The sequence below is a fragment of the Hippocampus guttulatus genome, chromosome 2, assembly GCF_054856545.1.
Source record: "Hippocampus guttulatus isolate MCC_2025c chromosome 2, RoL_Hgut_1.0, whole genome shotgun sequence".
Classification (NCBI taxonomy): Eukaryota; Metazoa; Chordata; class Actinopteri; order Syngnathiformes; family Syngnathidae; genus Hippocampus; species Hippocampus guttulatus.
Window position 1 is genome coordinate 1,747,791 of NC_141262.1, and position 17,309 is coordinate 1,765,099.

A 17,309-nucleotide genomic window follows, 5' to 3' on the forward strand; every position below is an offset into this window, starting at 1 on the left:
GTAAATAAAACAGCTTAGAAGAGCGCAAAAGTCTTGCACCGGCTAATCCTCTTAATGCCAACGCATCTTAGCGCCGCCACATGCTTTGCGAGCTCCATTTCAAAGTCCACACCATCACTCGACGTCAACCCCTGTGCACGTGCGTGCGTCTGTGTGTGTTTTTGACAGGCCGGTGTGTGACGGCCATCTGTCAAACGCACACACACACACACACACACACACACACACACACACATGCTACACAGTCACTTTGCCGTTCATTTACGTCTTAATGCTGCGTTTAATATCCAGGCTCCTCACTAGTTTTGATCTTACATTTGTGTAGCATCGTAGACCATTATTTGTATTATTCAGCTTTTCCGTATTTTCCTCTTATTTTTCATCTGTCATATTTTTGTTAAAATTAGATTTTTCTACACCTCATATTTTTTGTGTTTTTTTGTATTTTTTTTCCTTTTGTTTTACTTACCATATTACCACAACATATAATAGTTTCCTTATCTATTTGTGCAATATTTGCTTAGTTTTTGTCTAACATTTTGTATATTTTGCTAATATTTAGTATTTTCACCCTATTTTTCCAATGTTGATGTCCAATATTTAGTATTTTGTGCATGCGAGCTGAATTGTCTTTATCATAATCAAATGTTGCCCTCGGCTGTATGCCAGCTAGAGCTTGGGTTTTCAAATAACTACTTTAGCTAAGAAAATGATTGATAGGTGACATGTAATTGCTGCTCTTAATCACCCCCTGACCCCTCAGTGGGTTTATTTTAAGAGCCCGCAGGGGGGGGGGGTTCCATTGCGTATTTGCACCGCAAACGGCATTAAGTGATGACTTGTTGTTTAAAGAACATAAGCCCACATTTACTTTTGCCAGCCTGCCAGTTCACAACAACACTCCCATTAGACAATGAACCTCATTGGCTATAAAAAGGTTACACACCAGAAAGTCAATTTGAAAATCTGAAGTTTATTTGGGGTTAATTAGACACATTAAAATGGTGGCTGGTATGCGCTGACCCATATTTAACATGAGTTTGAATTTGATTAATTTACTGTGAACGCAGCTGCATCCCAGTGATGAGTCGGTGTGCACAGTTTTGCAACCACATTATCTCAGTCTCCTCAAATAGTTTTTACATTTTATTTAAATTATCTTAATAATTCTTTTTTTTTTTGTTCCTCATTCATTTTCTGGTTGTTCTTTTAAATTATATTTAAAGTTGTAGAAAAAATATTGCTATTTTGGAAGCATTCAACATATGTCAAGATAAAAGTCAAAATAATAGAAGTAATTTTCCTAAGTTCAGGACTTTTTCAAATTTCCCATTTTTATTCTTGTGAATTTGCCTGCGGTTTCCTCTCAGATAAATACTTGACTCGTTTGGAATGATGTGTTGGATGCCGCGTGGTTTTTAATAAGTTTCTCTTGGGAGCTCATGAAGCGATTTTACTTCCTAGGAAGTGCTGACTTTAGAGGTTTTTGGATAGGAAGCTCCGAAAAGCTTAATTACCAACGAGAACCCATTCTCATGGTCACAGTCAACAACATGACAGGACTGTGTGTGTGTGTGTGTGTGTGTGTGTGTGTGTGTGTGTGTGTGTGTGTGTGTGTGTGTGTGTGTGTGTGTGTGTGTGTGTGTGTGTGTGTGTGTGTGTGTGTGTGTGTCTGCGTGCTTGAATAAATGATGACACTGGCCCTTCAAGCGGCCTTTGAAAGCATTGATCCAAGAATAGCGCTGATGAAATATTAACAGCAACTGACTTTTAATGTATGGATTTCGGATGACACAAAAGGCAGCACATGGATGGGGGCGGCCTTTTTGAAAGTCAGCAATGACTCGACATTTACACTCTGATTTCTCCCCATTGTCGGCTCACTTGATTCTGAGTTTACAATTGAGGTTAAATTTTGTCTCCCAATTGTGCCTCTGCTAGTTTGGATTTGTGCCATTTATCCGGCTGTTTTCATAGCTTTTATCAAGTCTTTTAATGTTGTCTATTTTTGCTTTATTCTATTTTTGTCTTAATATTTGGCCTCTAATTTCCTCACATTTTTGTTAAATTTTTGGGGAAAATAACTTTTTGTGTGTAGTGTAACAATGAATGTTTTTCTCCCAATTTAGTTTTTTCTATTGTTCTCTGAGATATTTTTTTATAGTTTTTCTTCTCTTTTTGTATTTTTTAAATTGAATGAAATATTTTGAGCATCATGATTGTTGTTTGTCCCTCATGTTTTGGCTTGTGCCATTCCATCGCCTTAGGAAATCCTTGATGTATTTTGTAATAACATCGTCAACCATAAACATTGTTTTTGCTTGAATCGTGATACACCGTTTTCATCTTTTAATCAAAACTCCTCACATGGGCTGGCCCTGCCCACCGGTGGGTCCACGCCCAAATGTCCTTGCCGACCCCGTGTTGATGAATCATTAATGATCTGCTCCACTCTTGGTTCGTATTTGAGGAGATGACACGAGAACACGAGTTGGGTCTCCAGTACTCGGTATTCTTTACCTTTAAAGGTGTGAATTGTGCCCACAATGCGTCTGGCGCTGGAGTTTTACAGGCATTTTTCCAAGACCACATTCGCTCCCCTAGCCAATGAGGTGAGCTCTCGGAAGATGCTTTTGCACCTGCCGTTTTCCTCCACTATTTTGTTTTCCCGATCACGCCGAAGAAGGAGTAATTGCATCAGGGCTTTCAAAGAATGAGACGTTGCCTGCAGGCTTGGCGCTGACTCGGGGGCAAAGGAAGAGTTAATAAGCTTGTTCTGTGCGAGGCAGCCTGTTTGTCATGCAACGCTAGAGCTGATGTGTGGTTGTGTGCTGAGAAAGTGGTTGAAACACTTGAACTTGAACGCCTGAATTTGTTGCTCTTGTTGGAAGCTGGAGCACAACGTTTGAGTTAATATTTTTGTCTTGTCTCTTGGCCGTTTTTCAAAAATATTCAACATGAGTGTCCTTTTTTTGTCCAATATTTGCATGTCAAATCTAACATTTTTTGTAAAATGTATTTATTTGTTAAAATATTAACCTTTTATTTGTATCTAATATTGATTTTTTTTTACCATTTGTTGGTGCGGTATATCTTTGACCTATTTTTATGTCCATTATCTTTTACATATTTAATTATTCTTTTTTCTTATTTTACTTTTAATATATTTTTTCTCCTCTTCTCCTAGTTAGTTTTGTTTTCCAATTTGTTCATTTTTCATAAAATGTTTTTTTCTTAAGTTACTTTTGCATTCAATATTTTGGTCTTTTTTTGTAATTTTCTCTCGAATCTTTGGACTTTTTTGTGTAGTTCTCTATTGTTTATATGTTTAAGATTTCTGTTGGAGGGCTTGCTAATGGCCATTTTGTCTAAAATTAAATATTTTTTAGTCTTGTTGCAAATTTATAAATATATGCACATTTTTGTCTAAAATGTTTTGTTTTCTAACATTTGATAATTTTTCATGTCTAATGTTTTGTGTATTTTGGGTCTAATATTTGTGAAATATTGTATTTTTCATCAAATTTTAGCATTTTTTGGTTTGGTTATTTTTCTACAAAAATTACCATATTTTGTTTGTTTGTTTATTTGTTTGTTTATTGAACATAAAACATATATACAGTAATAATTTCACAGAAAATAAGGTAGATTAAAAAAAGTAAAAAGAAAGAAATCAATCTTCATTCAACACAGTTATTATGTTCAAGGGAGTAGGAAGAAGTAAAAAACTTATCTAGTCCTACCCCGTTATGTGATTATATCTAATAAATCATTTTTATATCAATCAGAAAAGAAAAAAGTAAGAAGAAAGAAGTCTCCATTAAGGCTCATACTTTACCCTTAACCGTGATATTTTTACAACTTTTGGTTTGTATCGGGATTATATACTTCCACACCCTGACACTCTTGTGTCAATTTTCTCTTGTATTCATAATGGATATTTCAATACCTTTCTCTATTTATCAACTTAGTTCTGATTTATCATTATATTTAATGTTTTGAATTTATCATTTTAACTCTGATTGATGTAGGTTGTTTGTACTATTTTTTTGAATTTGTTTTTGAACTCGGCAAGCGATTTACTCATTTTCAGGTCCGTTTCGAGATTATTCCACAGATTAACACCTTTGATAGATACACTTCTTTGCTTGATGTTTGTTCTTGTTTTGAGTGTTTTGAATAAGTTGGTACCTCTTAAATCATAGCTGCTTTCTCGAATTTCGAAAAACTTCTGAATGTTTTGGCAGAGCAGGTTATTGTGTGCTTTGTACATTAATTGGGCGATTTTAAAGTCAACCAGGTCATAAAATTTCATCGTATTTAATTTGATAAATAGTGGATTTGTGGGTTCCGTATATTTTGATCTATTAATAATTCGAATTGCTTTTTTTTGTAGGTTGAGAATAGGGAGTGTGTTTGTTTTGCAGGCATTTCCCCATATTTCCACACAGTAGGTCATATATGGTAATAATAATTTTTACGTTATCGATATGTGGCTTCCAACATAGTTTTGAGTCTATTACTAATCCGAGAAACTTGGTTTCATACGCTCTTTCTATCTCAATTGAGTTTACCATAATTTTAGCTTGGTGTTTGATTGGTCTTGTGCCAAAAACAATTAACTTCGATTTTTTCAGGTTAAGTGACAATTTATTTCTGTCGAACCAGTTTTTTAATTTGTTTAATTCGTTTTCTATGGTTGTCAGGAGCTGTTTCAGATTTATTCCAGAACAGTAGAAAGTTGTATCATCAGCAAATAGGACACATTTAAATTGTTTTGAGACCTTGCAGATATCATTTATATATAAGATGAATAGTTTTGGACCAAGCACTGACCCCTGAGGAACTCCGTGAGTGATTTTCAGTTGATTCGTTTTTTTATTGTTGAGTTGCACGTACTGATATCTGTTTTCTAAATAACTTTTTATCCATTTATAAGCTACACCTCTAATGCCATATCTTTCTAGTTTTTTCAATAATATACTGTGATCTATTGTGTCAAAAGCTTTTTTTAGATCTAGGAAAACCCCAACAGTAACTTCTTTGTTTTCTATATTAGTGGCTATTGCTTCCACAAACTCCATAACTGCCATTGAGGTGGTCCGTTTTTCCCTGAAGCCATATTGATTCTCACTTAACAGCGCATGCTTTTGTATAAAGCTATCAAGTCTGCGAGAAAATAGTTTTTCTAATATTTTTGAAAATTGTGGTAGTAGTGATATTGGTCTATAATTTGTAAACCGATGTCTTTCTCCTCTTTTATAGATTGGAATAACTTTAGCAATTTTCATTTTTGATGGAAAGAAACCAGCTTTGAATGACAGGTTGCATATGTGTGTGAAAGGTCGCACTACATATTCTATAATCTGCTTTCTTATTGTCATATCAATATTAAAGCAATCAGTTGACTTTTTATTTTTAAAAGTTTTTATAATATTTGATACTTCTTCTTGTTTTACAGCATTAAGGAACATCGTGGAGGAGTTTTTTTTCTACATATCTATCTATTTCAAACAAGTTTGTTGGATCAGGAATTTGTTTTGCTAGGTTACTGCCGATGTTGACAAAATACTCATTAAATTCAGTTGCTATTTCTGCAGTTTTTTCCAAAATAGTATTTTTGCCTTTGATAAAATACTCTGGATAATCCATTTTTTTAGGACTATTTCTGATTACTTGGTTAAGTATCTTCCATATTTCTTGTGTGTTACTTTTATTCTGCTCTAATAGTGCATGATAATGATCTCTTTTACTGGTTCTTATAATCTTTACTAGTTTATTTTTATAGGTCTTATTTTTTTTTTCTTCTTCTTCAGTTCTCAATTTTAAAAACAATTTATATAAATTGTTTTTCTTTTTACATGCGTTTTCTATGCCTTTCGTTATCCATGGCTTACTTGGGTCTTCATACTTTTTGGAGACTTTAGTTAATGGAAAATGTTTATCATATAAGGAGATTATGGTAGACTGAAATACTTCAAACGCTGTATTTGGGTCTTCGTTTGAGTAGACCTCGGTCCAGTTTTGTTTTTCTAGGTCTTGCTTAAAGGCATCGGTGGAGCGTTGGGTTCTTAGTCTTATTTCTGTTATGTGAGTTGTTGACTTAGCTTTTCTATCAAAATAATTATGAAAAACTGCAAAAACAGGTAGGTGGTCACTTATGTCATTAATGAGAAGTCCACTTTCCATTTTATGATCAATCTTATTTATAAATATGTTATCTATTAATGTGGCCGTGTCAACTGTTATTCTGCTAGGTTTCAGGATTACTGGGAAAAAGCTGTTGCTGTACATAGTATTTATGAAGTCGGTTGGTTTTTTGTGTCCATTTGGGTTTAATAAGTCTATGTTAAAGTCACCACATATTATTCGTGTTTTCTTATCGTTGTTGTAACTGAGCATATCTGTTAGTTTTTTATTGAATGTGTCAATACATGATCCTGGTGTCCTATAGATGCAACTTATGATGATATTTGATGCCTTTTTATTATGTATTTCAATGGTTAGACATTCCATTAGGTTTTCTATTGTGTTTGTCAATCTCTCGATTTTACTGCATTTAAGTGCTTTGTCTACATATATTGCAACCCCCCCCCCCTCCTTTTTTGTTTTCCCTATTAGTTGCAAACATTTCATAACCTTCTATTTCCATTTCAGTTGTTTTATCTTCATCAAGCCAAGTTTCTGATATGGCAATTATTTTAAATTTATTGAATTTAGTCAGGTATTCTTTGATTTTTGAGTTTTTATAGAGACTTCTACTGTTTAAGTGTATTACTGAAAGTGCATTTTCCAATTTTATATTAGTGTTGAATTGTTCATCCAGGTAATAGTCAGAGTTTGTTACCCTTTGTTTGTTCTGGAAGAAGTTGTTGTCTGGGTCCAAACTGTTCTCGGGATCGAATGGCTTATAGTCAATATCTTCAAAGGGTTGGAAGTCCATGTTTTTGGGATGTGAATTTCCCGCTCCCACGCGGTCGTCGCTGGCTCCCTCGCGATCGTCGTTGGTTCCCTCGCTGTCGTCGCTCGCTCTCTCGCCGTCATCACTGGCTCCCTCGCGGTTGCTGGCTGGACATCTCCTGGGTCCCTCATGGTCGCTGGCTCCCTTGCGGTCGTCGCCGACTCCCTCACGCTCGCTGGCTGGCTGCCTCCCGGCTCTCTCACGCGCGCTGGCTGGTTGTCTCCCGGCTCCCTCAGGCTCGCTGTCTCCCGGCTCCCTCGCGGTCACTGGCTCCCCTGCAGTCGTCGCTGGTTTCCTCTCGGTCGTCTCTGGCTCCCTTGCGGTCGTCGCATTTTCAAGTGTTTCTTTAATTTTCAGCTATTATTTTCCTGTACAATATTGTATTCGGCACATACTCTGCATCAGAACTTTACTTTAGATTGGAATTGTTGCTTGGTTCAACACCGTTGGTTAGCAAATTTTTTTATGTATTAATTAGTTTTGGTTGATTGGGTGAGCTGATGGCAAGATAGCGCTTGACTGCATTGGTGGTTCCGAACTTCCAACTACTCGTCCAAAATCCCAGTCAACTTTTAAAACCATGGCTATTTCTCCCTCTCACCCACCACCAATCATCTCCCACCTTCCTTTCCCCACAACCCCTGTAGGCCACTGAGAACGAACCAGGCGACATGGACCTGAGCGGCCTGCCTGAGACGGCTGTCGACTCTGAAGAGGACGACGACGAGGAGGACATCGAGCGAGCGTCGGACCCCCTCATGAGCCGGGACATTGTTCGAGACTGCCTGGAGAAGGACCCCATGGACAGGACGGACGATGACATAGGTGAGACGGCGCTCTATTTTGTTTGTGCTTTAAAAAAAAAAATCCTCTACAAACATGGTTCGTTTCATTCACTGGAAGAGAAAATCCAAGAAACCGTTCGGTGCTGTTTCCGACCACTAGACCGAAGGGTGTAGTATCGCTGTATGCATTCATATTTTTCAGAGCAGTACAGGGCATTACCTATACCCACACAGACCACATTCGGTAAGGCGCAGGGAATGTAATTGCCTCATGCTCTACCCACTCATCTACTCTGTAAACAAACACAGCCTCTGGCTAGCAGCTATTATGGCTGTACGGTGCTCTTATCTCATCTGAAATGTTATCACGCCAATGTGAATATCGGTGCAATATGAAAAAAGGATTATAGGATTTATACACATTATGTTCTTTTTATTATCTATTTTGGACAACATTTTTCATGGTATCTAATGTCTTGTTTGATAAATGGAGAATAGCATTGAATGTCTTGTTTGATAGAGAGTTATCGGAACTCAACTCCTTCAATTTAAAAAAAAAGAGAAGCATGATGAGATAAGAGGCAATTTTTGAAATCAAGTGTTTTTCATCAAGGTTATGTGCAAGCCTGAAAAACGTGATGTGTAGTGACGGAGGGTGATTAACTTTTTTTTTTAAATATTGTAAAACGTACATTTGGATGTTTTGTGGGTCGGTCCATGGCCTGTTGTAATTTGAGCTCAACTTTTACTTTTTTTTTTTTTTTTTTATCATCATGAAGTACTTCAATAGGTCTTGTATCATCATACATGAAATTATGTCCAGTGTATTGATTAAGTGACGTAAATGGGATGTGGGGGAACATTTATCCCATTTATCTATTAATCAAAAAACTAACTGACAAAATAATAGTTTTAGAAATAATCGTTAGTTGCAGCCCAACTAGTAATGTTCCACTTTAGACAAACATCGGTGTTCAACTTTCGAAAAAAAAGAAGAGCAATTCATGTTGCACTTTCCATAAGACAAACTATTTATATTGCACTTTAATGAAAACAAAGACGATTGATTTTGTACTTCTATTAATTTTACACTCACCTAAAAAGATTGCAAACCGTTGATTGACTTTCTGATAATGGAGGACAGACTTTTTCTGCCATACCTTCCTTAAAAAGGTGTCGTGACCTAAAAAGAAAAACTTTCCAAAAAGAACACAAAACTCTTGATGTTGCACTTTACTTTTGCTGCCTTTTTTTCATTTTCTGTCAAAATGAATGACCAATCTCTTTCAGGTATTGTTTCATAATGTTGTGTCAAATATTTTGTAGAAATGAGCGCCCTCCCCGCCCCCTTCCAGAATTCTCAAACCTTCGCCGAACTTTTTCCGTGTCATACTATCAAAGCTGCGGCTCCTCGATGTGTTTGAAGAGGCTTAATATTTACAAGAGGAGGAGGTTGATGCGTCGGTTGGAGTGAGAGGAAGAATGAGTGCCCTCTTCGTCCTCCTCCTCTTCCTCTTCCATCTCCACAGTTAATCTCCCCCACAGCAGTTTGCCCACCAGCCCTCCCTCCCCTCCTCCATGCCAGCAGGCTTTTTCTAGGTCACTCCCGGCACATCGTGCAGCCTCACCTCGCCCAGCGCATCAAACATTCAAACGTTTCCTCCAGCACACGAGAGACCTGCTTGTTGCAATGACGAGCGCAGGGCACCCCGGGCATAATTTTGAATATTTGTGGATTACATATTAGGAGGATTTTCTAGTTGTGTGGCAGACAACCTCAGATGGTGAACAGTTATAGTTTTCAGGTTGCAATTACGAAAAAGTAATATATTTTCCAAACTGAAATATTTATTTTTCAGAGTCAAAATTATATGAATAAAAAATCTTTTTCAATAAATACATATACATTTATTTTCAAGAAAAAGTATATTTTGCGGAAAAAAATGTAATGCTGTGAGAATAAAATGTTGAAGTGTTTTCTCATGAATTTGATATTTTCTGATATTATTAAAATGAGATATTTTTGATATTTTCTGGGACAAAACCCTGCAATCTTGAGTTTATTTAGTTTTTCTATTTTTCCCCCCAAAAAACCCCTCTTTTTTTTAAGAGTGTATAAACCAAACATATTCTTGTTTAGATGGCTGTATTTCTGTAGAAAAAAAGTATCCATATTTTTCAAAGCTAAAAAGTTGTATATTATTTAGATTTGTCTTTTTTCTAGAAAGACAATTCATAATTTTGCAAAAAAAATGTGTATATATATGTTGAAAGCATTCAAATTAGTATTTTTTATCATTTTCTGTTGCACGAATACCAATTAAAACAAATTAAAGTTGTTACGCTGTCAGATTTTTTTTTCACGGTCTTTTACAGATATTTAAAGTTTTTAACATGTTATTCTTTCCTTTTTTTTGTCTTCTTTTAAAGTTATATAAAATAACCTGAACTGTTTTGTCAGCCACTGCTTATGTCCAAAAGTTAGTGGAGAGCCCTGCTGTGAGTAATATTATATTGTTTGTCTACACGTTTGGTGCAACAGCATATTTGTCTCTTAAAGGGCTAAAACGTCATGACAGATACTAGTTTCATTAGCCCAATCGTTTGCATTTTGTTAGCATTAAGCTAGTGCAGCTTGCGGGGTCTTTGGAAAAAGTTCCACCTCGCCTCAAAAGTTTTAAGAACCTCTACAGTAAACACACTCACGCTCTTTTCTCCCTCCTCCCACAGAACAATTACTGGAGTTCATGCATCAGCTGCCAGCCTTTGCCAACATGACCATGTCGGTACGGCGTGAACTGTGCGCTGTCATGGTCTTTGCCGTGGTTGAGCGCGCCGGTACCATTGTTCTTAACGACGGCGAGGAGGTGCGTTGATTTTGTTTCAAAAAGAAAAAATCGAATTGACTCTTGTTGTTCTTCGTCTCCCATTTCATGTATTATCCGCTCTATTTAAGATGAATGCAGGGCATCTCGTCCCGCCCTTTGGACCTCCTCAGGCGGCTGAAGCGAGACGCGGCTTTCAATGGCCACAGTTTTGCCCCACAATCGAACCGGGCGTTTTAGTCAGTTGGTTCACTGAACATGCTTTAACCACACGAAGTAATAGAAATGTTCCATACTAGGGCAAACTGCCAACATGATAACAACTCTCTCTCTCTCTCTCTCTCTCTCTCTCTCTCTCTCTCTCTCTCTCTCTCTCTCTCTCTCTCTCTCTCCCTCCCTCCCTCCCTCCCTCTCTCTCTCTCTCTCTCTCTCTCTCTCTCTCTCTCTCTCTCTCTCTCTCTCTCTCTCTCTCTCTCTCTCTCTCTCTCTCTCTCTCTCTCTCTCTCTCTCTCTCTCTCTCTCTCTCCCCCTCCCTCCCTCCCCACCTTTTCCGAACAACAATGCCTTTTTTTGCTGGGAAAAAAAATACATGCTTGAAGATGAACACTAGGTCCATATTTTCCACATATTTTTTTTGCTCTTTAATCATTCATCTTATGTATTGTCCCTTCAGCCACTCAATGGGTCAGCATTTAAATGCTGCATGTCACAATAGGTCGCTGGCATAGATAGATGAACAAAGATGCATGATATTTATTCACTCCTTCTGACTGTTCTGACCAATTAAGGTAAAATTTGCGAGGTTTGGAATCAGTTTGCCACATTGTTTTCTTCGAATGAGTTAGCGTGTAGCATTAATGATGCCATGGCATTTAATTATGTGATATGGTGTTGTGATTCCAGCTCGATTCTTGGTCAGTGATCTTGAACGGCTCGGTGGAGGTGACATACCCCGAGGGGCGCACGGAGATCCTGTGCATGGGCAACAGTTTCGGGGTGTCGCCCACTATGGAGAAGGAGTACATGAAGGGGGCCATGAAGACCAAAGTGGACGACTGCCAGGTAGCGTGTCCTTCACATGCCACAAAACACGTCCGTTACACGGCTGTTAGGCGGAGGTGGTTTGCAGCTCATGTTCTCACCCGGGCGTCTCATAACGACACCCCGGGGGGCCTCGATGTTGATGATTGTGATGCTCTTGGAGTTGAATTAATGAGCCGTTTTTAGGCAGCGTTTTTCGCGCATGGTCGGAATTATCGCCGACTTATTTTGAAAGAATGAGTCATTAAAGGGAAGCTCGAGCAACAACGTGTCAAGATGGTCACATTAATTATCAAGGAAATATTGATGAGGTTAAATGGTAACATACATATTCAGTCTACATTCAACTCAAATGTACAGAAAAATCAAAAGTGCTAAGCCATGGACAATTATCTAAAATTAGGCAGAATATAGTGTAGACTGGAAAATAGACAAACTCATTTTGCCACTCAAAGGGCTGGAAAAAAACAGATGGATGCGGATGCAGAAGAACATATCCAACTTCAATAACTTCCTGGTATATCACTTCCACAACAATCACCTGGCTGAGATTTATGACCAAATAATGAACCCAACAGATATCCATCCATCCATTTTCCGAACCGCTTGATCCTCACTAGGGTCGCGGGGGGTGCTGGAGCCTATCCCAGCCGTCTCCGGGCAGTAGGCGGGGGACACCCTGAATCAGTTGCCAGCCAATGAACCCAACAGATCAAGAAGAAAAAAGTGCCAATATGGTTAAACATCAACAGAATAAGGACCGATATGGTTAAACATTAAGTAGAAAACACTGATGTTAAACCACCAAAAATGGCAATACTATAGTTAGATATCAAGAGTACGGTAATTGTTTATGGTTTGATGTGGAGAGAAAAAAAATAAGTGTCAATGTTATCAATACATTAAATATGCATAGTTTAAATGTCAATGCAGTACCTTGATGAGGTGAGGTTAAACATCAAGAAAATCTGACTTGTTGTTTTGGATGTCTTTTTCGTAGTTTGTGTGCATAGCCCAGCAGGACTACTGCTGCATTCTGAACCAGGTGGAGAAGAACATGCAGAAGGTGGAGGAGGAAGGCGAGATCGTCATGGTTAAGGAACACCGAGAACTGGATCGAACTGGCACCAGGAAAGGACACATTGTCATCAAGGTGAGCAGCACCACCATCATCGTATTCATTGCTGATTTGTTTTATTTGTATTATTTTTTTCCCCCCACCCTGTCATAACACTTCTTTGCTTGCTCCGGCACGTCAGGGCACTTCGGAGCGACTGACCATGCACCTGGTAGAGGAGCACTCAGTGGTGGACCCCACCTATATCGAAGACTTCCTTTTGACGTACAGGACCTTCCTGTCCAGCCCCATGGTGGTGGGCAAGAAGCTGCTGGAGTGGTTCCATGACCCCAGTCTCAGGGATAAGGTATGACATCTCAAAATATCTCAATGCCTGCTTGCAGCTCAGTATTCAGTGACAATTACCATCATACCTTAACTCAGGACTGATCCAACTTACTCAACTCAACCGTATTTATAGAGCACTTTGAAACAGCCATCGCTGCATACAAAGTGCTGTACATGGAGCAATTTAACATATACAACAAACAGAAAAACAAATCGGTAATAAAGATGGTAGAAAGCACCGAACAGCAAAACCAAGAACACTCTCACTCTAAAGAATACAAGTGAGTTTTGAGGAGGGTTTTGAAAATGGGCAGCGAGGAGGCTCGCCGAATGTTCAGTGGTAAATTTAGGGTTATTTTGTTGTTGTTTTGGTTTGTTTTTTTACTTTTAATCTTACATTTCATGCAAAAATATGAGCACCGAACGGCGCCAGTGAACTTAATAACTTACAGTTAATGCTAACACACGATGCAAGTCGCACAGGATCTGCTAACGAAACTAGCATCAACGTTACAGTGGTATAATCCTTGAAGCAATGAAGTCTTTGAACGCAAACGTCGGCAAACACATGTAGACAGACAGTATAACAATACTCTCACACACACACACACACATACGTTATCCTCTCCAAAGAACCAACTATTACTGCAGCTTAATGAGTCACGTACAGTAGTAGCTAAACTCTTCTTCCTGAACAATAATTGTCTATATTATTCTGCTCCCTAGTGGCCGAAGCGCACAAACCAAAAGCGGCACATGCCAATGGGTGTTGAAGCACAAATTGCTTTTCTTTCATTCTTTACATTGTATTAAATTATATTTTTACAGTATGTTTTTAAAAAGGACAATAATGCTATTTTCCTACTTTTTTGGGGGGGAAGTTGGATTGGTTTAATGTCATTCTTTTCATTTCAGTGCGAAAAGCATCGCTGTTAAAATGGCATTGATCTAAAGATAATATCATTTCATAAAAAGTTTTAAAATATCTATTTACATTGGGGAAATTATGAGAAAATAATGCATTTTAAAATAAAATATAGGATGAAAATAGTTTTGGGCAAATTAAAAATTTAAAATGTTTATTCAGTTTTAAATAAAAAAGCCATCAAATACATTTTTGTGTTGATGGGGCGGGCAGGGTGCAACAATCGTAAAATCCAGGTGGAAAATAGTTTGGAAATTGTTTTAAAAACGGCACTTGAGATTAACAACACAGCCTAATTTCTTTGAAAAAATGATGGGATGAAAATAAAACTCCAACGAATAAACATAGTTTTTTATTAAGTGGTAAAACAATTGCAATTTTTAAAAAAAAGTGGAGGTGGCGGAAATGCAGGTTGAAGAAAAAAAAATCCAGAAAATCAGTTTAAAAAAATATAAAAAAAATGAGCTGAAGAAATATTTATTGGTGTGTTTTAAAATATTGCAAAATGTTTTTGCTCAGGTGACACGGGTGGTCTTGCTGTGGGTGAACAACCACTTCAACGACTTCGAGGGTGACGCCGCCATGACTCACTTTCTGGAGGAGTTTGAAAACAACCTGGAGAGAGAAGTGCGTTAAAAAAAAAAAAAAGAGACATATAACAATAAAGACGCACTGTCCTCACGTGCTTTCGTCTTCAGAAAATGTGCGGCCACCTGCGGCTATTGAACATCGCGTGTGCCGCCAAAGCCAAACCCCGCGTGGTGACGCTGACGAAAGCATCCAGGGAGGCTGACCTCGCCTTCAGCCTGCTGGGAGGACAAGACAAAGGCTTCAGGGTCTTCATCGACACTGTGGAGGCTGGGAGCAAGGCGGCAGAGGCGGGGCTCAAGAGAGGGGATCAGGTAAATGGCCACTTCCTGCTAGTTTCTTACACACCGCTTGCTCACCTTGTGTAAATCCTCAACCAGTCATACATCCTGTAACATTTTTATTTCAAGTCTGTTTGGTTTCTTCTTCATCGCTTGTCTTACTTACTCCGTCCTGTTGTGTTACATTTTTGTTTTTCACCCCTCGCCTGACACATGCCGCTTGGTACACCCGTAGCTATTTGCCCGAGTTGTACATGGTCAACCTGAACAAATATTTGTGACTTTTTTTTTTTTTCAAGCCTTGTTTTCTTGAATTATTTTTTTCTTCACGGCTTGCCTGCCTCGCGCACACAGCTTGCTACACTTGCTGTTTATGGAAACCTTCTGTTATCTTAAATTGGAATATTCATTGCTTGCCCGTGTCTTAGCGACGACGATGTTTTTTTTTCCCCTTGGCTTTCTTCTTCACCACATGCCCGTCTCGTATGCACCTGCCAATTAAATGAAACCATTTAATTGGCCGAGTCAGACAGACAACTACAACTAATATTAACAACATTAAGATAGGCTTACTTTCTTGAATTTTCTTTTTCACCGCTTGCCAATCTTGCACACCCCTCACTCTAAACATTAATCAAATTGGTTGAGCCACATCAGAACATCCTGAACTTATATTAGCAGTATGGAAAGAATTTACTTTAGTTGATGCAATTTCAAAAATACAATTCTTGAATGTGTACCAACCAGATCCCAAATCCACCTTTTGATGACCGTTTTTGATTAAACACACTGGGCTAACAAGCCTCTTTAGTGTGGTGCCCCTCAGACCACCCTGGGCTCCTCTCTGGCCAGTAAACACAGTAACAATGGCAATTAGACAACGAGCCTGCACAGCAACTGCTCCCTGCCCAAGGATGAGCGTTCAGAGGCGGCTGACTAAACTTCACCTCACCTAATAAGAACATCAGGACCAACTCCCGGAGAGCAAAAATAGGAGCGTGAGTGGAAAGGACAGCTGCAGGGGATGTTTGGATTGGACGAGTCTTAACGTGGATTCAGACACTCTCAAAATGGGTTTCCAGGATTAAGGAGACTTTAGCTGGAAGCTCAGAACATAGGCAAGTGTGAAAAGGGCTTGTGAAGTCCAGATTCGAAAAGAAAGCCACCGAACTGACTGCTGCCACCAGCTAGCTCAGTTCATTAAAGAAAAAAAAAAAGACTGCGGGAGATTTTTTTTCTTCCTACATCAGAAGTCTAACATTTGAATGTAAATAATGTCTGGGAGATTAATTTTACTCAACTGCAGATGGGGGAGACATCTCTTAGCGAGTAGGCTTTCATTTGTATGCATTTTTACGATAATGCTCACCAATGGAAGGTTTTTCCTGGCACAAACTGAGACAGATATAGTTCTTGCTTACAAAGTATTTGTATGCATTAATGCCCTTTAACATTTTATTTTTCTGAAGTCGTAGACTAAAATTGTCCAAGACATTGGTGGTAGCAAAGAAAATCCTTCATTCGTTGGATCTTCTTTAGTTAGATGTGGTCGGTCGTCTTTCCAGTCGATATGCAGTGTGTGAGACAGGAAACCAGACAAGAGAAAAGTTGAGCTTGAAAATCACACATCCAAGAATAAAAATCGAAAGTCTATCTTTGAGTTCATGGTCTAAACTTGAGTGTTTCTGTGTCTTGTTTTCTTGCTGTGTAGATCTTGGAGGTGAATGGGCAGAACTTTGAGAATGTCCAACTCAGTAAAGCCAATGAGATACTGAAGAACAACACGCACTTGTCCATAACTGTGAAAACCAACCTTTTAGGTAAAACACGGATGCACACACATTTGCTGCTTTTTGAATCGTCCTCATCTCAGGAGGCTGTAATGTATATGCGGACCAGAAGGAAGCGTTTTGCATCCAAGCATATGATCAATTTAAGATTTTTTTTTCTCACCTATCGATACTATTGATATGTCCCAATGACATCTGTTATTTTTACGCATTAAGAACCAATTTAAGGTGTGTGTGTGTGTGTGCGTGTGTGTGTGTTCTCTCACACACACACAATCTATTAACTGTTTCAGAGAATTGTTGTAAAATCTATACCTCGTGCCTTTTGGCACTTTGTTGCCTCAAGATTGAAAGTCTGGGTGTTATTTTAGACCAGGGGTCGGTCGGCAAACCAAAATGTTGAAAGAGCCGTATTTGACCAAAAAAAAAAAAACAACAACAACAAATATGTCTGGAGTCATAAAAAATTAAAAGCATGCTGTATGGATCTATATTAGCTATAATAACTTGCTATCAAAATGACTAAGTTGGCTACAAATACACATTGAGCCTCCGGAATTAAGTGTTTTTTTTCCCCCCTGCAGTGCATTCGTTAGAAGAGCAGCTGTGCCCAAACTTTTTTGACCAAAGATCTACTTTTCAGTCAACCGGCCTCCCGAGATCGACCCGTAACCGCACGCGCGCTTACGCACTCACTTAGACACGCAT

General features: G+C 38.5%; 1 protein-coding gene across 7 annotated transcripts in view; it reads left to right on the top strand.

Annotated features, from left to right (window-relative positions):
- Nucleotides 1–17,309, top strand: part of rapgef2b (Rap guanine nucleotide exchange factor 2b) — a 125,444-nt gene that overhangs the window by 85,852 nt on the left and 22,283 nt on the right. For all 7 annotated transcript variants that reach the window (XM_086106108.1, XM_086106111.1, XM_086106110.1 and 4 more), the window contains 8 exons: nucleotides 7,609–7,786; nucleotides 10,477–10,613; nucleotides 11,475–11,633; nucleotides 12,613–12,765; nucleotides 12,872–13,036; nucleotides 14,462–14,569; nucleotides 14,641–14,844; nucleotides 16,523–16,631. In XM_086106108.1, the coding sequence (XP_085962234.1) occupies nucleotides 7,609–7,786; nucleotides 10,477–10,613; nucleotides 11,475–11,633; nucleotides 12,613–12,765; nucleotides 12,872–13,036; nucleotides 14,462–14,569; nucleotides 14,641–14,844; nucleotides 16,523–16,631 (1,213 nt within the window). The remainder of the gene's footprint in view (nucleotides 1–7,608; nucleotides 7,787–10,476; nucleotides 10,614–11,474; nucleotides 11,634–12,612; nucleotides 12,766–12,871; nucleotides 13,037–14,461; nucleotides 14,570–14,640; nucleotides 14,845–16,522; nucleotides 16,632–17,309) is intronic.